General features: G+C 39.4%; 1 protein-coding gene across 1 annotated transcript in view; it reads right to left on the reverse strand.

Moving 5' to 3' along the window:
* Positions 1-14,529, reverse strand: part of ARNT2 (aryl-hydrocarbon receptor nuclear translocator 2) — a 69,163-nt gene that overhangs the window by 22,972 nt on the left and 31,662 nt on the right. The window contains exons 8-10 of the mRNA XM_010282934.1: positions 6,285-6,361; positions 4,134-4,268; positions 3,191-3,265 (exon numbers count right to left, since the gene is read on the reverse strand). Coding sequence (XP_010281236.1) covers positions 3,191-3,265; positions 4,134-4,268; positions 6,285-6,361 — 287 coding nt within the window. The remainder of the gene's footprint in view (positions 1-3,190; positions 3,266-4,133; positions 4,269-6,284; positions 6,362-14,529) is intronic.

Below are 14,529 nucleotides of genomic sequence, written 5' to 3' on the forward strand. Positions count from 1 at the left end.
TCTCGGTTTAAGTCAGAAGAAAACTTAGATAGCTTCAAGTCATTCATCTGGCACTTACCTGAGCTATCTCTGCTTATTTTTTATTCTTTTCCACCATGCTACCTCAGGGGTGCCTCAGGGAAGGAAAGGTCTACCACAAATAAATGCCACATCTCATTGTAGATTCTTAATCCTTATCCACTGGAATCTATTTTTTATTAGCTATCTGCAGCCTGTATTCTCTAAAAGTAGAAAACCCAGTATTTACCCTCTGTCTTTATCGAAAACAACCGGATTAGGAAAAATGTTCCAATCCTGTTTTTTCCAAAGGTCTGCATTTCAAACTGATCAACTGGGTACAGGATTAAATTGAAAGAATGCAAACAGAAGACACAAAAAGCTTTAGCAATACCCAGGAAAGTTCAAAATAATACTGAGGTAAATGCCTTTTGGGTTTTTTTTAAAAATGCTTTTGTAGTTTGAGTTGTGAGCAACATCCTTTTATCAGTAATTTTCTACTACCACACCCAAGGTAAAAAACACAGAGCTTGTGTAAAAGTGTCCAATCTGAATAGCATCCTGGTGGATATCAAATAGCTGTATTCTGGATCCTTTGATACTAAACTGTATTTGTTGATCTTGGCCTTGAGATTTTCTTACTCTGGCCTGATTTTCCCACCCCGATGAATGAATTTATCTTCCCAAGGAAGTAAAAGTTTTGAGATGGATACTGGCAATTGACCAAAAACTGCAAAACCTGCCCTCCCTCCTGTTATGCATGAACCTCATTCTGATACTGTCAGCAAATCAGAAATGTCAAGTTTTCAGAGGGTTTTAGAAAAAAAAGAGTTTATTGAAAACCACAGTTACCTTTTTAATGAAGATTTCTATGGCCAAACTAACAATAATAAAACAAACTGCAGTGATCTATTGTCCTGAAGTTTGAATTAAGCAAACACTAATTCTGTAATAATATATAAAGCATAGAGATCATTGGTGGGAAAATCCTGAACTGTCTTAAAACAGTGCACACAAACAAGATAGCGCAAAAAATTTCAAAGCTAATGTTTAACCTTTACTTTCTTACATTCTTTGGAAATAAAAACCACCTGGTGCATAGCTTAACTGTTTACTTCAGTCTTTTATTGCATGATTGAAATAACAGCCCCAATCACACTGCTACTGTACCGAACAAAAATATACCGAAAAAGGAATTGCCTACTAAAGAAACAGCACAGTATTTTCATAGATTGGACACAGGTCGAGTGAACAGGAACTTTCACTTCTAATCTGCATTTTTTCCTCCTGTCCTTTTTGTATGACCTTAAGCAAATCATGTAGGTCCTTGATCCAGCAAATCATTTATGCACATACCTAATAGAGAGCAGCGACAGCGAAATCCCCGGCAACTGAGTTCAGGGATACCCCAGCAGCCTCCCACGGCCTGATCTCACTCTGAGTGAAGGATCAAGTCATTAATTTGAACGTTAGGTAGTTGGCTCTTCTGAGCCCCAGGCAATCACTTCAAAGATGGATGTTTGACATGTTATTATCCAGCAGCTGTCTGTCATTGTCTCTTAGATAAATTAGTGAAATCAATCATTTGGGCATTAGTGAAAAACAGCCTACGCGTTCTCGTGGCTCTTCTTGCGCCACTGATGTGATCAGGCACAAGTTCAGGGAGATGAACCAGCTGAAAGCTAGCCCCATGCAAAACTGATTAGTCCCCTAGCTAGCCTACCTGGCAAGGCCATCTGTGCTAGGATCAGGACAGCGGGAACGGTGGGGAGGAGGTCAGGGAGGAGAGAAGAGAGGTAGTAGGACCTGACTCCCCATGACAGCTACCCATTAGGTAGGTTCAGCTGCAGCATCACACCCTCAGCCAAGGTGGGGCAGAGAAGGCGACTGGGTGTGGCGACCTATTCAAACATCCAACTCCCACAGGCTCCTGCCTACGAATCAACATCTTGAATTTAAAAGGTCTTTAGCTTCTGTTTGGACTCAGTGTGTTCAAGGGATGTGAAGTGGATGCAGAATGCTCATGCAGTCTTTTCTGTTAGCTCAGCAATGGGGTTTGTAGTCTCTGCTTGAGGGAGGGGATGGTGAGAAATAGCTCAAGAGTACTTGAGCTAGCAGATATATATAAGATATCTTCCCCTATCTCAAACACTTTGTAGAGACCATAACCTCAGTTTCACAATCTATTCTATGGACTCAGAACAGCATTTAGTTGTTTTCTCCAGAGAATCTTTTGAAGCTCCATTTTTGCGTGCCATGCCTGAATAAATAGTTGGCTATACGAATTATTTTAGAAGTCACTTCATATCCACATTTCACAGCTGAAAATACATCTCAGCATCCAACACAAGATGTATCAACAAAACTTGGTTCAGCTATAGGCTGTTGTCAGAAAATCTGGAACCACTTAGATCAACTGAACCTCAGTAGTTGGTTAAACATACTATGCCGCACTTTCTAGTGCAGCAGGGAAGGCGTTGAAAAGACTAGCAACAAGCAGAAGGCTTAGGGAAAGCACTCCTACTGCACATCCCAGACCTATTTGAAACAGTAAGATCTACAACAGAAGCAACGCCTTTGATACAGCTGATGTGAATGTGGCCCACTCTAAAAATGAATCCAAATCAGTAACTCCTTCTGTATGTTGTATTTCTTTTGTTACTTCTCTCTGCATTTCAATTCCTAATAGGGAAAAGGGACAAATTCTCCGTTGATGTAAAGTGGTTGTAACTCCATTAAAGTATATGAAGCATGTCAGCTATGCTAGCAGAGAATTTAGGTCACAAATAATCCAGCATTAGAGAGGGATGCTGGGTACTTTCAAATCCACAACCCATCCTGGAAGACAAATACTTTCAGTTACTACTTAACATAGTGGGATCTATACAGGCATCTCCAAAACAGCTCAAACTGTGCAGTGAACACTCATCTGATTTTTTGTAAAAAGAAAACAAAATTTATAACTAGGTGACTTGTTTCTGAAAATACAGCCAACACATGCTGCAGTTAAAATTACCATTTATGCATCCTAACTGATTACTAACTGATAAACAAATTGTTTTGTATCTTGCCACTCCTTCTCCTGCATAACAGAAAAAATACCTTGAAATGTAAAATAAAAGCTACTTCTCTTAACAAAGTAATAACAAAAATAATAAATAAATTATGGAAGAAAAGGAGCAGGACGTAGCACCTGTTGGAAACTCTCTCTCAAATGGCTTTGATCTTCAGGATGGCAGAATTCTAAAATATCTTTCCCCAGAAGATCCTAGAATAGAACATAAAGCTGTTTGAAAAACTCAAACCACAGCATAAATCCACGAGCAGATCTGCAAGTAATCCTTGCAGACAGTAGATCTATCACCCTTAATAGGACTACTCAGTTAATCAGGGATGAATCATACAAACAAGGTTCGCAGGCATCGCGTCCCACATTATATTTGTACTGTTGCACAGTTATATGTATTTACAAACAAATTTTAAGTGATTTTTTTTAATACCTGTGAACTTGTATCTTGAAGACACTAATATCCTCTACTACAGCTCATTTTATGGTAATATTTTTTTTAAGAACAGTTATTATAAAGCTACCTAAAATAAAAATAAATGGAAAAAATAAATGAGCAAGAAATTATTTTTGCCTCTAAATTGCAACTGTTGAGAGTTATTCAAGGGAAAGTTGTGGTAGTCAGGAGTTCGTTTACTCTTATACTCAGTTCTGTGACTAGCCTCCTATTCAGAGGAGCAGATGTATGCCTAAATGAAAATAGATGCCATAAATTATATTTGCTTACTGTTCAATAGATAGGCGGTAGTAAAGATCTACAGGACTAAAACTCTCTCCAAGGACTGTTAACTTTCTATGACAGAAACGTCTTCACTGGAACGCTGTGCAAGGTTTAAAGCACCTCGCTGTTAAGAATTCTAATTGGATCTAAAAGGTGTAAAAAGATAGCCCACATAACAAAGGAGAAAACCGTAAATTTTAGAGGTGTGGACAGCAAAGAAAAATGAACAGCATTTAGTGCATGACATATGAATTTTCAGCTACAAATATTTCATGTTTTGCTGCTTTTGTTTTTAATGTGCAAATATTATTCATTAACCGGTCTCTGCATTTCCAGTGACTCACTGACCTGGGGCTGGTAGCCAATGACGCTGATGCACCTTGGGTCAACGAAGGTGATGACTCCATCAGAATTGTGCCTTGATAAGAACTCAGTGGGGACCGACATGCCGTTCATGTCCATGCACACTGGAGAGCTGGTTACCTAGGACCAATGAAATCCACAGTATTTAGTTCACAGAACAGTTTGACCTTAAGTCAAATTTGATTACACAGCTAAAGAACAAAACCTGTTCACGGGCTGCTAACTACTGAAGGAAGTAATAAATAAAACAACAGCACAGATGAATGATACAGAACAGCCTTTAGTCTAGTTTGCAGGGCAAATACCTCACCCCGTAGTACCTACCTAGGCTTAACAGCACAGCAGGAAAACAAATACACCAGAAGTTCCCAAGAAGCACGGATATAATAAAGATATAAGTACAGCTGTATTCATCTCACTTTGTGGCATCACATTAAAGTTAGGCATCTTCGTTCCTGCTTTTGTGAACCAAGAATTAGAGACTAGCAGAGGATAATTGAGTCCACACGTTTTAAGATAGGAAGGTCAATCCCTAGAAGAGGCCAACTCATTATCTGTAGACATATCCAACAGGAGTGCTCAGACTAAACACTCAACTTTCAGGTGAGATGAACCTCACCAGAAACACACAGAGAACCTGAACCTGAAGTTCTCCAGAGGTTGAGGTAAGGTGATATTAGGCCACCAAGTGGCTGCTTGTAGTGAAAAAACACAGTCCTCCTATAAACGCTCCGTCAGAGACAACGATGCATTTCCAGCTCTCTGCCTAAAACCTGTGTAATCAGGTCACTTCATATCCATTCACTCCTACTGGGGCTACAAATGAGACCATTGTTTTTCTTGCAACCTCCAAAGCTATCTGTTAACAAGGTCCCAATGCAAAAAGAACAAAATCTCATTTTTTTGCTGTCTTGAAGCAGATTAGCCAGTTAACTGTATGCAAGACTTCAATTTGCTGCTGCAGAACAGAGTTTTTCATTTGTGCACCTTGACTCCTTTGTGATTAAACCCATCCACAGAGCCTCTTCTTGCCCTCCCTCAGACCCTGCTGGCTCTTCTAATGTAACAGATGTTTTGACATGTTATTTTCTTGGAAATCATCTTTCTTTGGCAGCTATAACATATGAAGCCCCATAACTTCCTTTTCTCCATTAGTGGAATGTATTACCCTCAATCATAAAAGCACGATTAACCTAAAAACCATCATGTGATACTTCGCAGCTCTGCCATTGCAATGGCAAATGCTAACACTTGTGGTAACGTGCAGGCTGTTCACCTCAGACAAGATGGGCACCTGTGCTCTAATGAAAGGGTCATGCTACCTTGTCAGAAGGAGCGATGCCATCCTGGCAGATGGCAACGAGTGGAGGCCAACAGGAGATCATGCAGCAGGCTCAAACACGTTCGCCCATGGCAGAATTCCCAGACTGGGAAGATAAAAACTAGCCTCCCTGCTGCAGTGAAGGAGATTCACTGTGACTGCTCTAGCTCCCGCTCAGAACTCTCGTCAGCAATGGACAAAGAAAGAAAAATGTAATACATCAATTGCAACCATCTGGACAAAAAGGAAGTAAAATTTTTTTCTCACAGTTCCTTCAGCTTACATCACATCTGAATGCACAATATAATACACACTGAGAATAAAGCTATTATCTGTGAAGTGCCTCTTGACTGCCTTATCTTTACCATTTTCAGAATAACTCCTGCAATCACAGTTTTTCAAGTAGTTGATTAGCCAGAGAGAGCGAGCGAGCGAATGAAAGAATAGCAGGAAACATATTACCAGCTTTGGGAGCCACCTTAACCTACCATCTGTGGCACCTGTACTCCCATGTATGTCAGTATCTAGAATGTCCCAGCCCTGTGCACCCTAGAGAATAGCAAGTCTGTATGCCCTCATCTTCTAGGACCGTCTCGCTGCTGTTGTTGGGTTAAACACACATACGCACCAAAATCACATTGTCATTTTGCTCTGTTGACATGTTCTAAACAAGTCACCGGCTGCACACTCACTTCATGTTTTGGAAGCACATTAAAACAGTCTAGTACCAGAACTTTGTGCAAATCCTTTACACCTAAAGCACAAGACTGATTATGCTTTCAAAAGCAGCTTATATAAGGAAAGACTGGCATTACCTGAAGCCTTCCTATTGCCACGAGGCAATATTTACTACCTTGTCCCACATCAGCGTCTTCTTCTGGTATAGTCATTCCTAGAGTAAACAGTAACAAATAATGTTAGTTAGAAAACTGGGATGAGCAGAGATGCTGCTGGCCTGGTTCTATGCTATTCTATATGCTCTATATCATACAAAATAACCTCAATGTCTTCTTTAGGATTCAGGCATTATCTCTGGGTTCAGATCAGATGATCTTTCTCAGTCGTGCTCAATCCTACATAACTCACATGCATATACAGTACCCACGGCAGCAATTTTGGCAGATACACAAATTCCATTATACATCGCGACGGATGACATTTCCAGGAGTACTGCTCCACACCATGTTACCAGAACCATGTGGTCACTTAATACGTTCAGTAAATGCACACGATGTTCAGTTTCCTTTGTGAATAATATATCATAATGAGCCTTAAAAACAAGGCACAGCCTAGATTTTTCATAAAAACTTCGTGCTTATATTTAACAGCTGTTTTTACTTTTTTCTGTAATGGACTAAATCTGGGTCGTTACGTTGAAAGATTGGAAAAATGCAGATGCTTTGCTAACAGTGCTTGTTTCAGTTGTGTAACAGGAGTGATTTATAAACACAGGAATAATGTCAAAACATACATGTGTACTGTTTTCCATCTCAGTGTTTCACAAATAGGAATGTTCAGATTAGCTCTGTTTACTTGCTAGTTGGCTAAACCTTTAGTTAAGGCTATTTCACAACTCCAGTTTTGAGATACCAATTTCCTATGAAGCATTTGAAAAACCATCTTTCAAGAGTGACAATGCTTACTTATTTTAGGTGATCTGTAAACTCTTTCACAAGGCTTTTCAAGGAATACAGCCACAACAGGCAGTGAATTATTTCAGAGGCACTTTAAAGCATTAATGAAATTAATTGCAAAGCAGCTACCAATTAGGAAACAACGGCCATTTTATTCTCAAAACTTGTAATTCCCAACGTAAGTCAGTCTTTGGACCATGCGGAAGATGACAGCATACAACTTTCTTAAATGACGCCTCTGAAAAATGGCTATAAATGCTGCTGAATGAACTGAAGTAGTCTCTGAAGGAAGTATTTGGTATCAATCAGTTTCTAAATATCACTTTATAGGTATCTTTCAGTTCCCATTCAGCTATAAAATAAAATACAAAAAGCATGAAAGAAATCCCTGTATTTTTCTAGAATATGTTTAAGTGTTATCATAATCTCAAACTTTAATTGCAATGGAATTCACAATTTTGGGGGCCCAACTTCATTTGCAGCCCACAACAGATAATTAGGATTTTACCAAGAGATTTCAAGAGTTTTACAAAGCAGGAGCTTTACTGTTCCTTCTAACAAGGGGGAAATTGAGGTGCAGAATGAATTTCTCTGTGACACACAAGAGCTGGGCAGAAGCCCCTTGTGTTCTACACCATGCTTTCTCTATGCGGAAATACAAATTTGGCCCTAAATAAGTCCTTAGCTTCTATCTATGATATCCCTCACCAAAAGCTGGGATACTCCTTTGAAATATTTTCTTAGAAGCTGTATGAGAAGATCAAGGTGCAGTATGTGACCTTAGGAGTACATTTTAACAGATCAATCATCAAACGCATAAGTTAAAAATAACATCGTGCAGAATTGACACGTTATTTTTTAAGCAAATTTTATTTTCTGCTTCCAATAAAGGTTCTTCTGCAGGTTACTGGGGACCCAAACTTTTACTTGAGATCTTTCACCTGATTTAGAACATCCTTGAAATGAAGACAACCTGCATTTATCCTCCCTGCGGGACTGTTCTGCACTGCCCGCGGCTTATCAGTTTACCCTTCAAGCAGTTAAATTACAAAGCATTTTTTTTGTATTTCACACACCACTATTCCTGTCCCTTTTCTACTACACACTAGGCAAACCACACACAAGATCCCAAACACAAATAAGTCCCATGCTCTGAGACACCAGCATAACACAGAGAGCATAAACCACTGACATGAAACTACAGTTAAGAGATATTACAGAAGTATTTCGTTTTCCTTCCTTGCTGTGTTTTCACACAGTTATTTCTTCAATATAAGACTTAGTAATTAGGTAATGACAGCTCCAACAGGCAAATGAAACGATTTGGGCTGCCTCTTGAGAGGCAGAGAAAATTACCCTGAAAAAGCAGCAGCAAACATATCTACCCAAAATTGTGTCCATTTAAGAAAAAATTCTGGCACACGTGGCTGCTATCTGTTCACATGTGCCCTATCTGTCCCTTGTGGGGTGCAAGGAAGGTCGAGCTCCTAAAACTAAACCTAGATTCCTCCACATAAACAATCTGAATTTTAAGTAGGTAGAAAATGGTGAACTGAAAATCGTGTGCATTTTGCAGGGGATGGGAAGTGGAATCCAGCAGCTTCACCTGAAAAAGCAGTGACTGGAGGTGTGAGCTGAGGGCAGGAACCATTAAATGACGCAGCAGTTTAGGAAAGAGCATGAGGATACTGACTCTGCTGTGAAAGAAATGCAGCAGTGTACAAAAACAACCACAGGAGGAAAGAAAGCACCAGAGCAACCGAAGAGTTGACCTAACACTTTGGCTGGAAGACAGCAGCAAGGACTGCATCCCTTCAGGAGAAGGATGAGGAGTCTCTCACTCCTCAGTCCTGAACTCCGCACCTACAAGTCCAACTGTCAGCGGAAAGAACAAACAGTTTAAAAGCTGGTGCCTGAAGCAATCACAATTACATTCAGACAGCTCGGTACAGGTGGTCTGATTTCAGAGATGGTTGGCGATTCTAGGTCCTATCACCTTCAAAGGATTTTCTTGGTGGATGCCTGATACTTCTGAGAGTTAGGCCACTTAAACACAGGGGCCTAAGTGAATGTTTTAAGGAAATCATTCTAGGCATTCTAGTTGGGTAACCTTGACCAAAAGGTCCCTTTAAAATGGAGTTTGCCATTTGAGAAGGACAAATTTAAAGTATTTTCCCTCGACTCCAAAAGCTTTTTCAGTCGTTTCCTTAGCGGCACAGTGTATTGCAAAGGACAGTGAAGATACTCAGCTGGATGGCTTCCACTTCACATAATCTTTTTTCTGCAGTTTTCAAGAACACTTTCCTTTTTAGGAACTTGGTACATGCTTGCTACTGCCCAAATAAACTCAAAGCAACATAAACAATCTCCAAAATTAAACCTAGCTAAGAAACATCATTCTTGATGTCACTCTGTTGGCAAGGGAGGCTGTTGTTCTAATTTTCACCTTTTCTTTTTTTTTTTTTGCGGGATGGATTACATTTGGTCTGTATAACACACTGGAAAATGTATTAGTTGGGTTATCCCACAAGACACCCTATGAATAAAAAACAATCTGTCTGGAAATAATCAATACATGACCCAGTGAATTGCTAACCCTTCCCCAAAAGTGACTTGAGTAAAAATATGCCAAAATGATTGTCTGCTTGTCTGCAGTGTAGGTGCTATTACTGACAGCATTCCATAGAGGGAAATTATTTTACTTATTTTGCTGATTTCTGTATTCAGTATTCTGACAAAGCAGGACAAAGATTCAACTGTGGGTGTGCTTATATATGAGGATGCATTCGTAGAAGAGATTTGCTTTAGCATCCTTCCTATTGAACATACCACAACACAGACAGTTAAATAAAGGTACGTGATTGCACTTAAGACTGGTTTATCCAGCTTTTAACATAATGTAATATTGCTCCTTAAAATCACTAAGTACCATCAGTATCTCCCAAAAAAGTTGCAAAAGCCTCGAGGAAAGCAGCCATGAAACTGATCTTTAGGGGACATCAACAAAATAAACATACATTAGTTATTCACATTCTTTATGTGCAACCCTGTGAAAGGCTTTATTTCTCAACACCAAATACATGCTCTTCTTGAATAATAAATATAGCGCTATGCTTGTTCAAGTTAATATCAACAATTTGCAAAGCTAAGCCTGCAACTGAGCATCACAAATAGAATGCTGGGCCATTAGAGGTTACATTTAATTTCCAAGTGTCCTTCATGCCAGCAAACAGTTTCCCACAGGGTAATGGCATGTGTTTGTGCGGACATAAGGAACTTTTTAGTTTTCCCAATGAGCTTCCAGTTGGCTTTAACAACAGAACAGCTTCATTTTCTGCCTTCTTTCTCTATCATTCTGCCCCATATTTTCTGCGAGACACGGAGCAGTGTTAGTGGATTTGTGGTTTTACTTCACTATACTCAAAATAAATTATTTATGAGTCTTTAGAAGGACAAAATTTAAGTGCCCAGTGGTTACTAGCAATCCCTTATTAATGCCTGTCTCCACCAAAACCATTACTGATAGTTACACACCTGTGCATGAAACTGCACTGTGTGACTTTATCTCCCATGCACAACAAAGGAAAAAGATTTTCACAAGAAAAGGCTGTGGATGTTTACAACATACCAAGGAAAAGTCTTGTAAAAAATCCCAACAAAAACTACATTCTTTGTTGGGTTTTTTTGTGTGTGTTTTTTTTTTTTTAAAGCCTTAAAAATTACAGCACTGCAAAGACTATTCAAGCAACTATTTTGTTTTGTATTGGAAGAGGGAGTACTTTGCACAAACGTCCAGATTCTGGCTAAAACTTTAAAATAACCTAACAGCTTTGGCATGCTGTGGTTAAGACGTTACCGTAAGTCTGACTTGGAAGACTAAAATGTTTCTTTTTTTAAGATAAAAAACTAAGGGGAAAAAAAATATTTCAACATTATTTGAATTTAACATTACTCCGGGACTTTTTATTTGAAGTTTTCGAAATAAGTAACTATCTAAGCCTTTTCTTCACTATGTGTTTTTCTGCAGGTCCTGGCTTTGATTTACAGAAAACTAGCAACATCCTGACAGACTGTATCTTCTTTCTCTACCAAATATTTTCCATCAATTGTTATGGTATAAAAAAAACTTTAGTAGGAAAATATCATATGGACCACATAAGATTCATTTCCTTCCAGGAATGAGATGCTCAGAGGGGAAAAAAAAACAGAAGAAAAGCAAATGCTTGCTTAAACTGAAAGCTGAATGATCAGGAGAAGGTCAGCATTTCTCAGTTTTGTGAGTGGTTATGAACTTGAAGCATCGTCTAGGCTAAGGATCACAAGCTGCTTCACTGGAACAGAGGGACAAAGGCTGTAATTGGTGCTCAGTCCGTTTCAAACAAGGGGTCTTTTTAACTCATTCAAAATAATCCAACACTGCACTGCCGTTATTTAATCTAACATATATTCCACATAAGAAATGAACAACGTTAAGTGGTTGGAACGTTGATCTGAAATACTTGGTTCCTTCTTCTTTGGCTTCCACACAAAGTTTACCCTGATGCAGAAAGCCCACTTGAGTCCAATGTATAATTTGTGGAGGTATAAGCGTACATGTATCATATGGTGGGTTTTGTATTTGAGCTTAGTTTTACCCTTCTCTTGCAGCCACAACAGAGGAAAATGAACAGACCATTAACAAACCCAGCCTGGAGGGACCTGCTCCTCAAAGCAGCTCTGTCTTTTCCCATGGCTCACTCACACAGAGGCAAACACACTGTATTAAGGGAACAGCCAAATAGCTCCTTTTCCAGGGGAACATAGAGAGCACACAGGCTGCAGGACTCCTGAGTCTGCTTTGTTAGGAAACGTGGGAGAGGCAGGTGCTGCCCATGGGTCCTGCACGCTCCGAGCTCAGTTCTGCGTGGAGGACGAGGTATGATGCTTCCTCTGTTTTCTCTCCAATTTCTTGGTGAAAAAGAGGCTAGAGGCACTCTAGCCTTGCTGCTCCATTAAGGACAAGAAAAAAAAAAAGTCAGGCTAGATGTGCAAAAGTGTTTTCATGCTGACCACAGACCTGAGCCACAACAGAATTTGCTTTCTACTTTAGATCTCTGAAAAAAACAACACCCCAGTCCTTAAAATATGCCACCGCACTGAAGCCAGCTGTCATTTGTTTTCACCTGTTTAGGGTATTTGAATTACTTAAGAGATTTAGCATAGACTACTCACAGCAGCAGCACTGTCAAACCTGACAGTCTATCACACTAGTAATAATGACAATGATAATAATAATAATTGTTCTTGTCTTGATATTTCTGTATCGGTACTGATTGCATTATACTCAGTGTGGGACTAAAAAACATTGACACATTAGCCACAGACAATGCAATACAACCCAGAAAAAGAAAATACCAGGTGATAAACAAATTAAATTAAGTACAGATTAAGGGCATTTGCTAAATATTTATTTTTTTCATGAAAGTATGTTTTATGTGTTGTGTATTAGTTGTATAATGCACGTGCCACATTGCATGCTCTGGAAGAAACGGATATGGAGTTTGTATTAGAGTGTCCACCTGGCAATTGAAAAATGAATGAAAATGATCCTTTCCAGAGCTGAATTTTTAAACAGCCGCGATTTAGCACAAACTTGTTTATTCCCAAGAATCCAGAGACAATGCAAAGGCCAGGGGCTTGCTACTGTCTAACTGATTTGAACAAAAGTAATTTTATTACAGAGTAGAAAAGCCTTAGCAAATTCAATTACTGCTGCTGTTATTTCATTTGCTTTGCAGATTATGGTTGAATTACCATTGGCAATGAGAACAAATGCAATGATGTTGCCACTTATTTACCCAAACGTACTGGGGACCAATTCAACCCATGGATATTCCCATTCAACTCCGAAAGTCAATGACAATCACCAACACAAAGTGGGAAAGACTGAGAGGGCTCATAATGACTCATGAAGGAGGCCCCGATTCACTACTATAAGCTGTGAAAAAGGCACTCAGGCATGACTATTATGAGTAACAATTTGGATGGTAACATAAAAGACCATTGAAACTCCACATAAGGCTGTCAAAACCGAAAACATCCCTTGGGATTGTGCTATAGTTTGGAGGCATTAACATTGTGGAGGAGCATTGGGATATCATAAGAGAGCACCATGTGATTTTGCGGAGTGGAGTAACAGAAATGGAATGAAATTCAACATTACTAAATGCATCAGCATGCACTTGGGGAGTAATAACAGTCATAAACTACAGCAACAGAAATAGGATGAAACTTTGTATTACTAATTGAAAGATCACATAATTCAAAGCTATCTTTGCTATGAACTGGAAGATCTTTAGCTGACAACTGAGAAAAAGGCAGCCTGGTGTATCAGGTGATTTAGGATGCCAGTAGGTTGCACTATACAAAGAGAAGTATGCTATATCACATACTGCCAGTCAAGATAGGAAATACTGCTTACTACACATCACCACAATCTCACCTGGAAGAAGAGTGTATAGTGCTAGTGACACACATTTTGAAAAGCTAAGTGAAAACACAAACAAGTGCAGAGAAGAGACACATGGATAAAGCAGAGAATGCATTGTGAGAATGGAGATTACAAGAAGTCGGCTGGTTTAACTGCGCAAAGTCAAGACTGACAGGATATGACCTCTTTCTGGAAACGCATCAGAACGCTGGAGAGAGACAGAGGCATGAGGCAGGAAAACTCCCGCTTGATCTTTGGTGAAATATAGTCCAAGAATACATTGGCATAAACTTCCCATAAACTAATGAGCACTGGAAATTACAGAGGTTGTTAAGCATGGGACAGCAGTGAGGTTTTGGAAGAGCTGGAGACAGGGAAAATGCCTCACTAACACAAACTGGAACTTACAGTGTGATACCTGGCAAGTGGGCACTCAAAGATCTAGAAGATCCTTTTCATCTCATGCTCCTGCACTGCAGTGCCTGCTCCCCTTCAGAATTGAGGGCTGGAAGGTATATACTGCTGACATTGTTAACTGAGAGCTGACATGAGTTCATGCATTTGCAGTTCTGCATTAGCAACATCCACCCCTGAAGGGTTAGAACTCTTTAAACGTCCCATAACATGCAGCAAGCTTTTCATTCAAACTAAGCAAGGAGCTGCAAGAAATCTCATTTGACCTGCACCTTCCTGAACGGACATCCAGTATATCAAAACTAAATTCAATTATGTTTGGAATTACTGACAGAAAAGTTAGTATCTTTGTGGAAGAAAACAAAAAAAAAAAAACCAAACCCCTTTCATTTTCATAGATCAGTTTAAACACACTGTGCTCTCATTCTTTTGAGACAGAAATGAAATTTAAACATTTTGACTCCGAGAGCACACTGAAGTATATTAAATCCTATTAGCAACAAGAGGGGAGGTTTTCCTTGTTTGAAACTGCAATTCAGCAGG

This window comes from Phaethon lepturus, unplaced genomic scaffold, assembly GCF_000687285.1.
Source record: "Phaethon lepturus isolate BGI_N335 unplaced genomic scaffold, ASM68728v1 scaffold27302, whole genome shotgun sequence".
NCBI lineage: Eukaryota > Metazoa > Chordata > Aves > Phaethontiformes > Phaethontidae > Phaethon > Phaethon lepturus.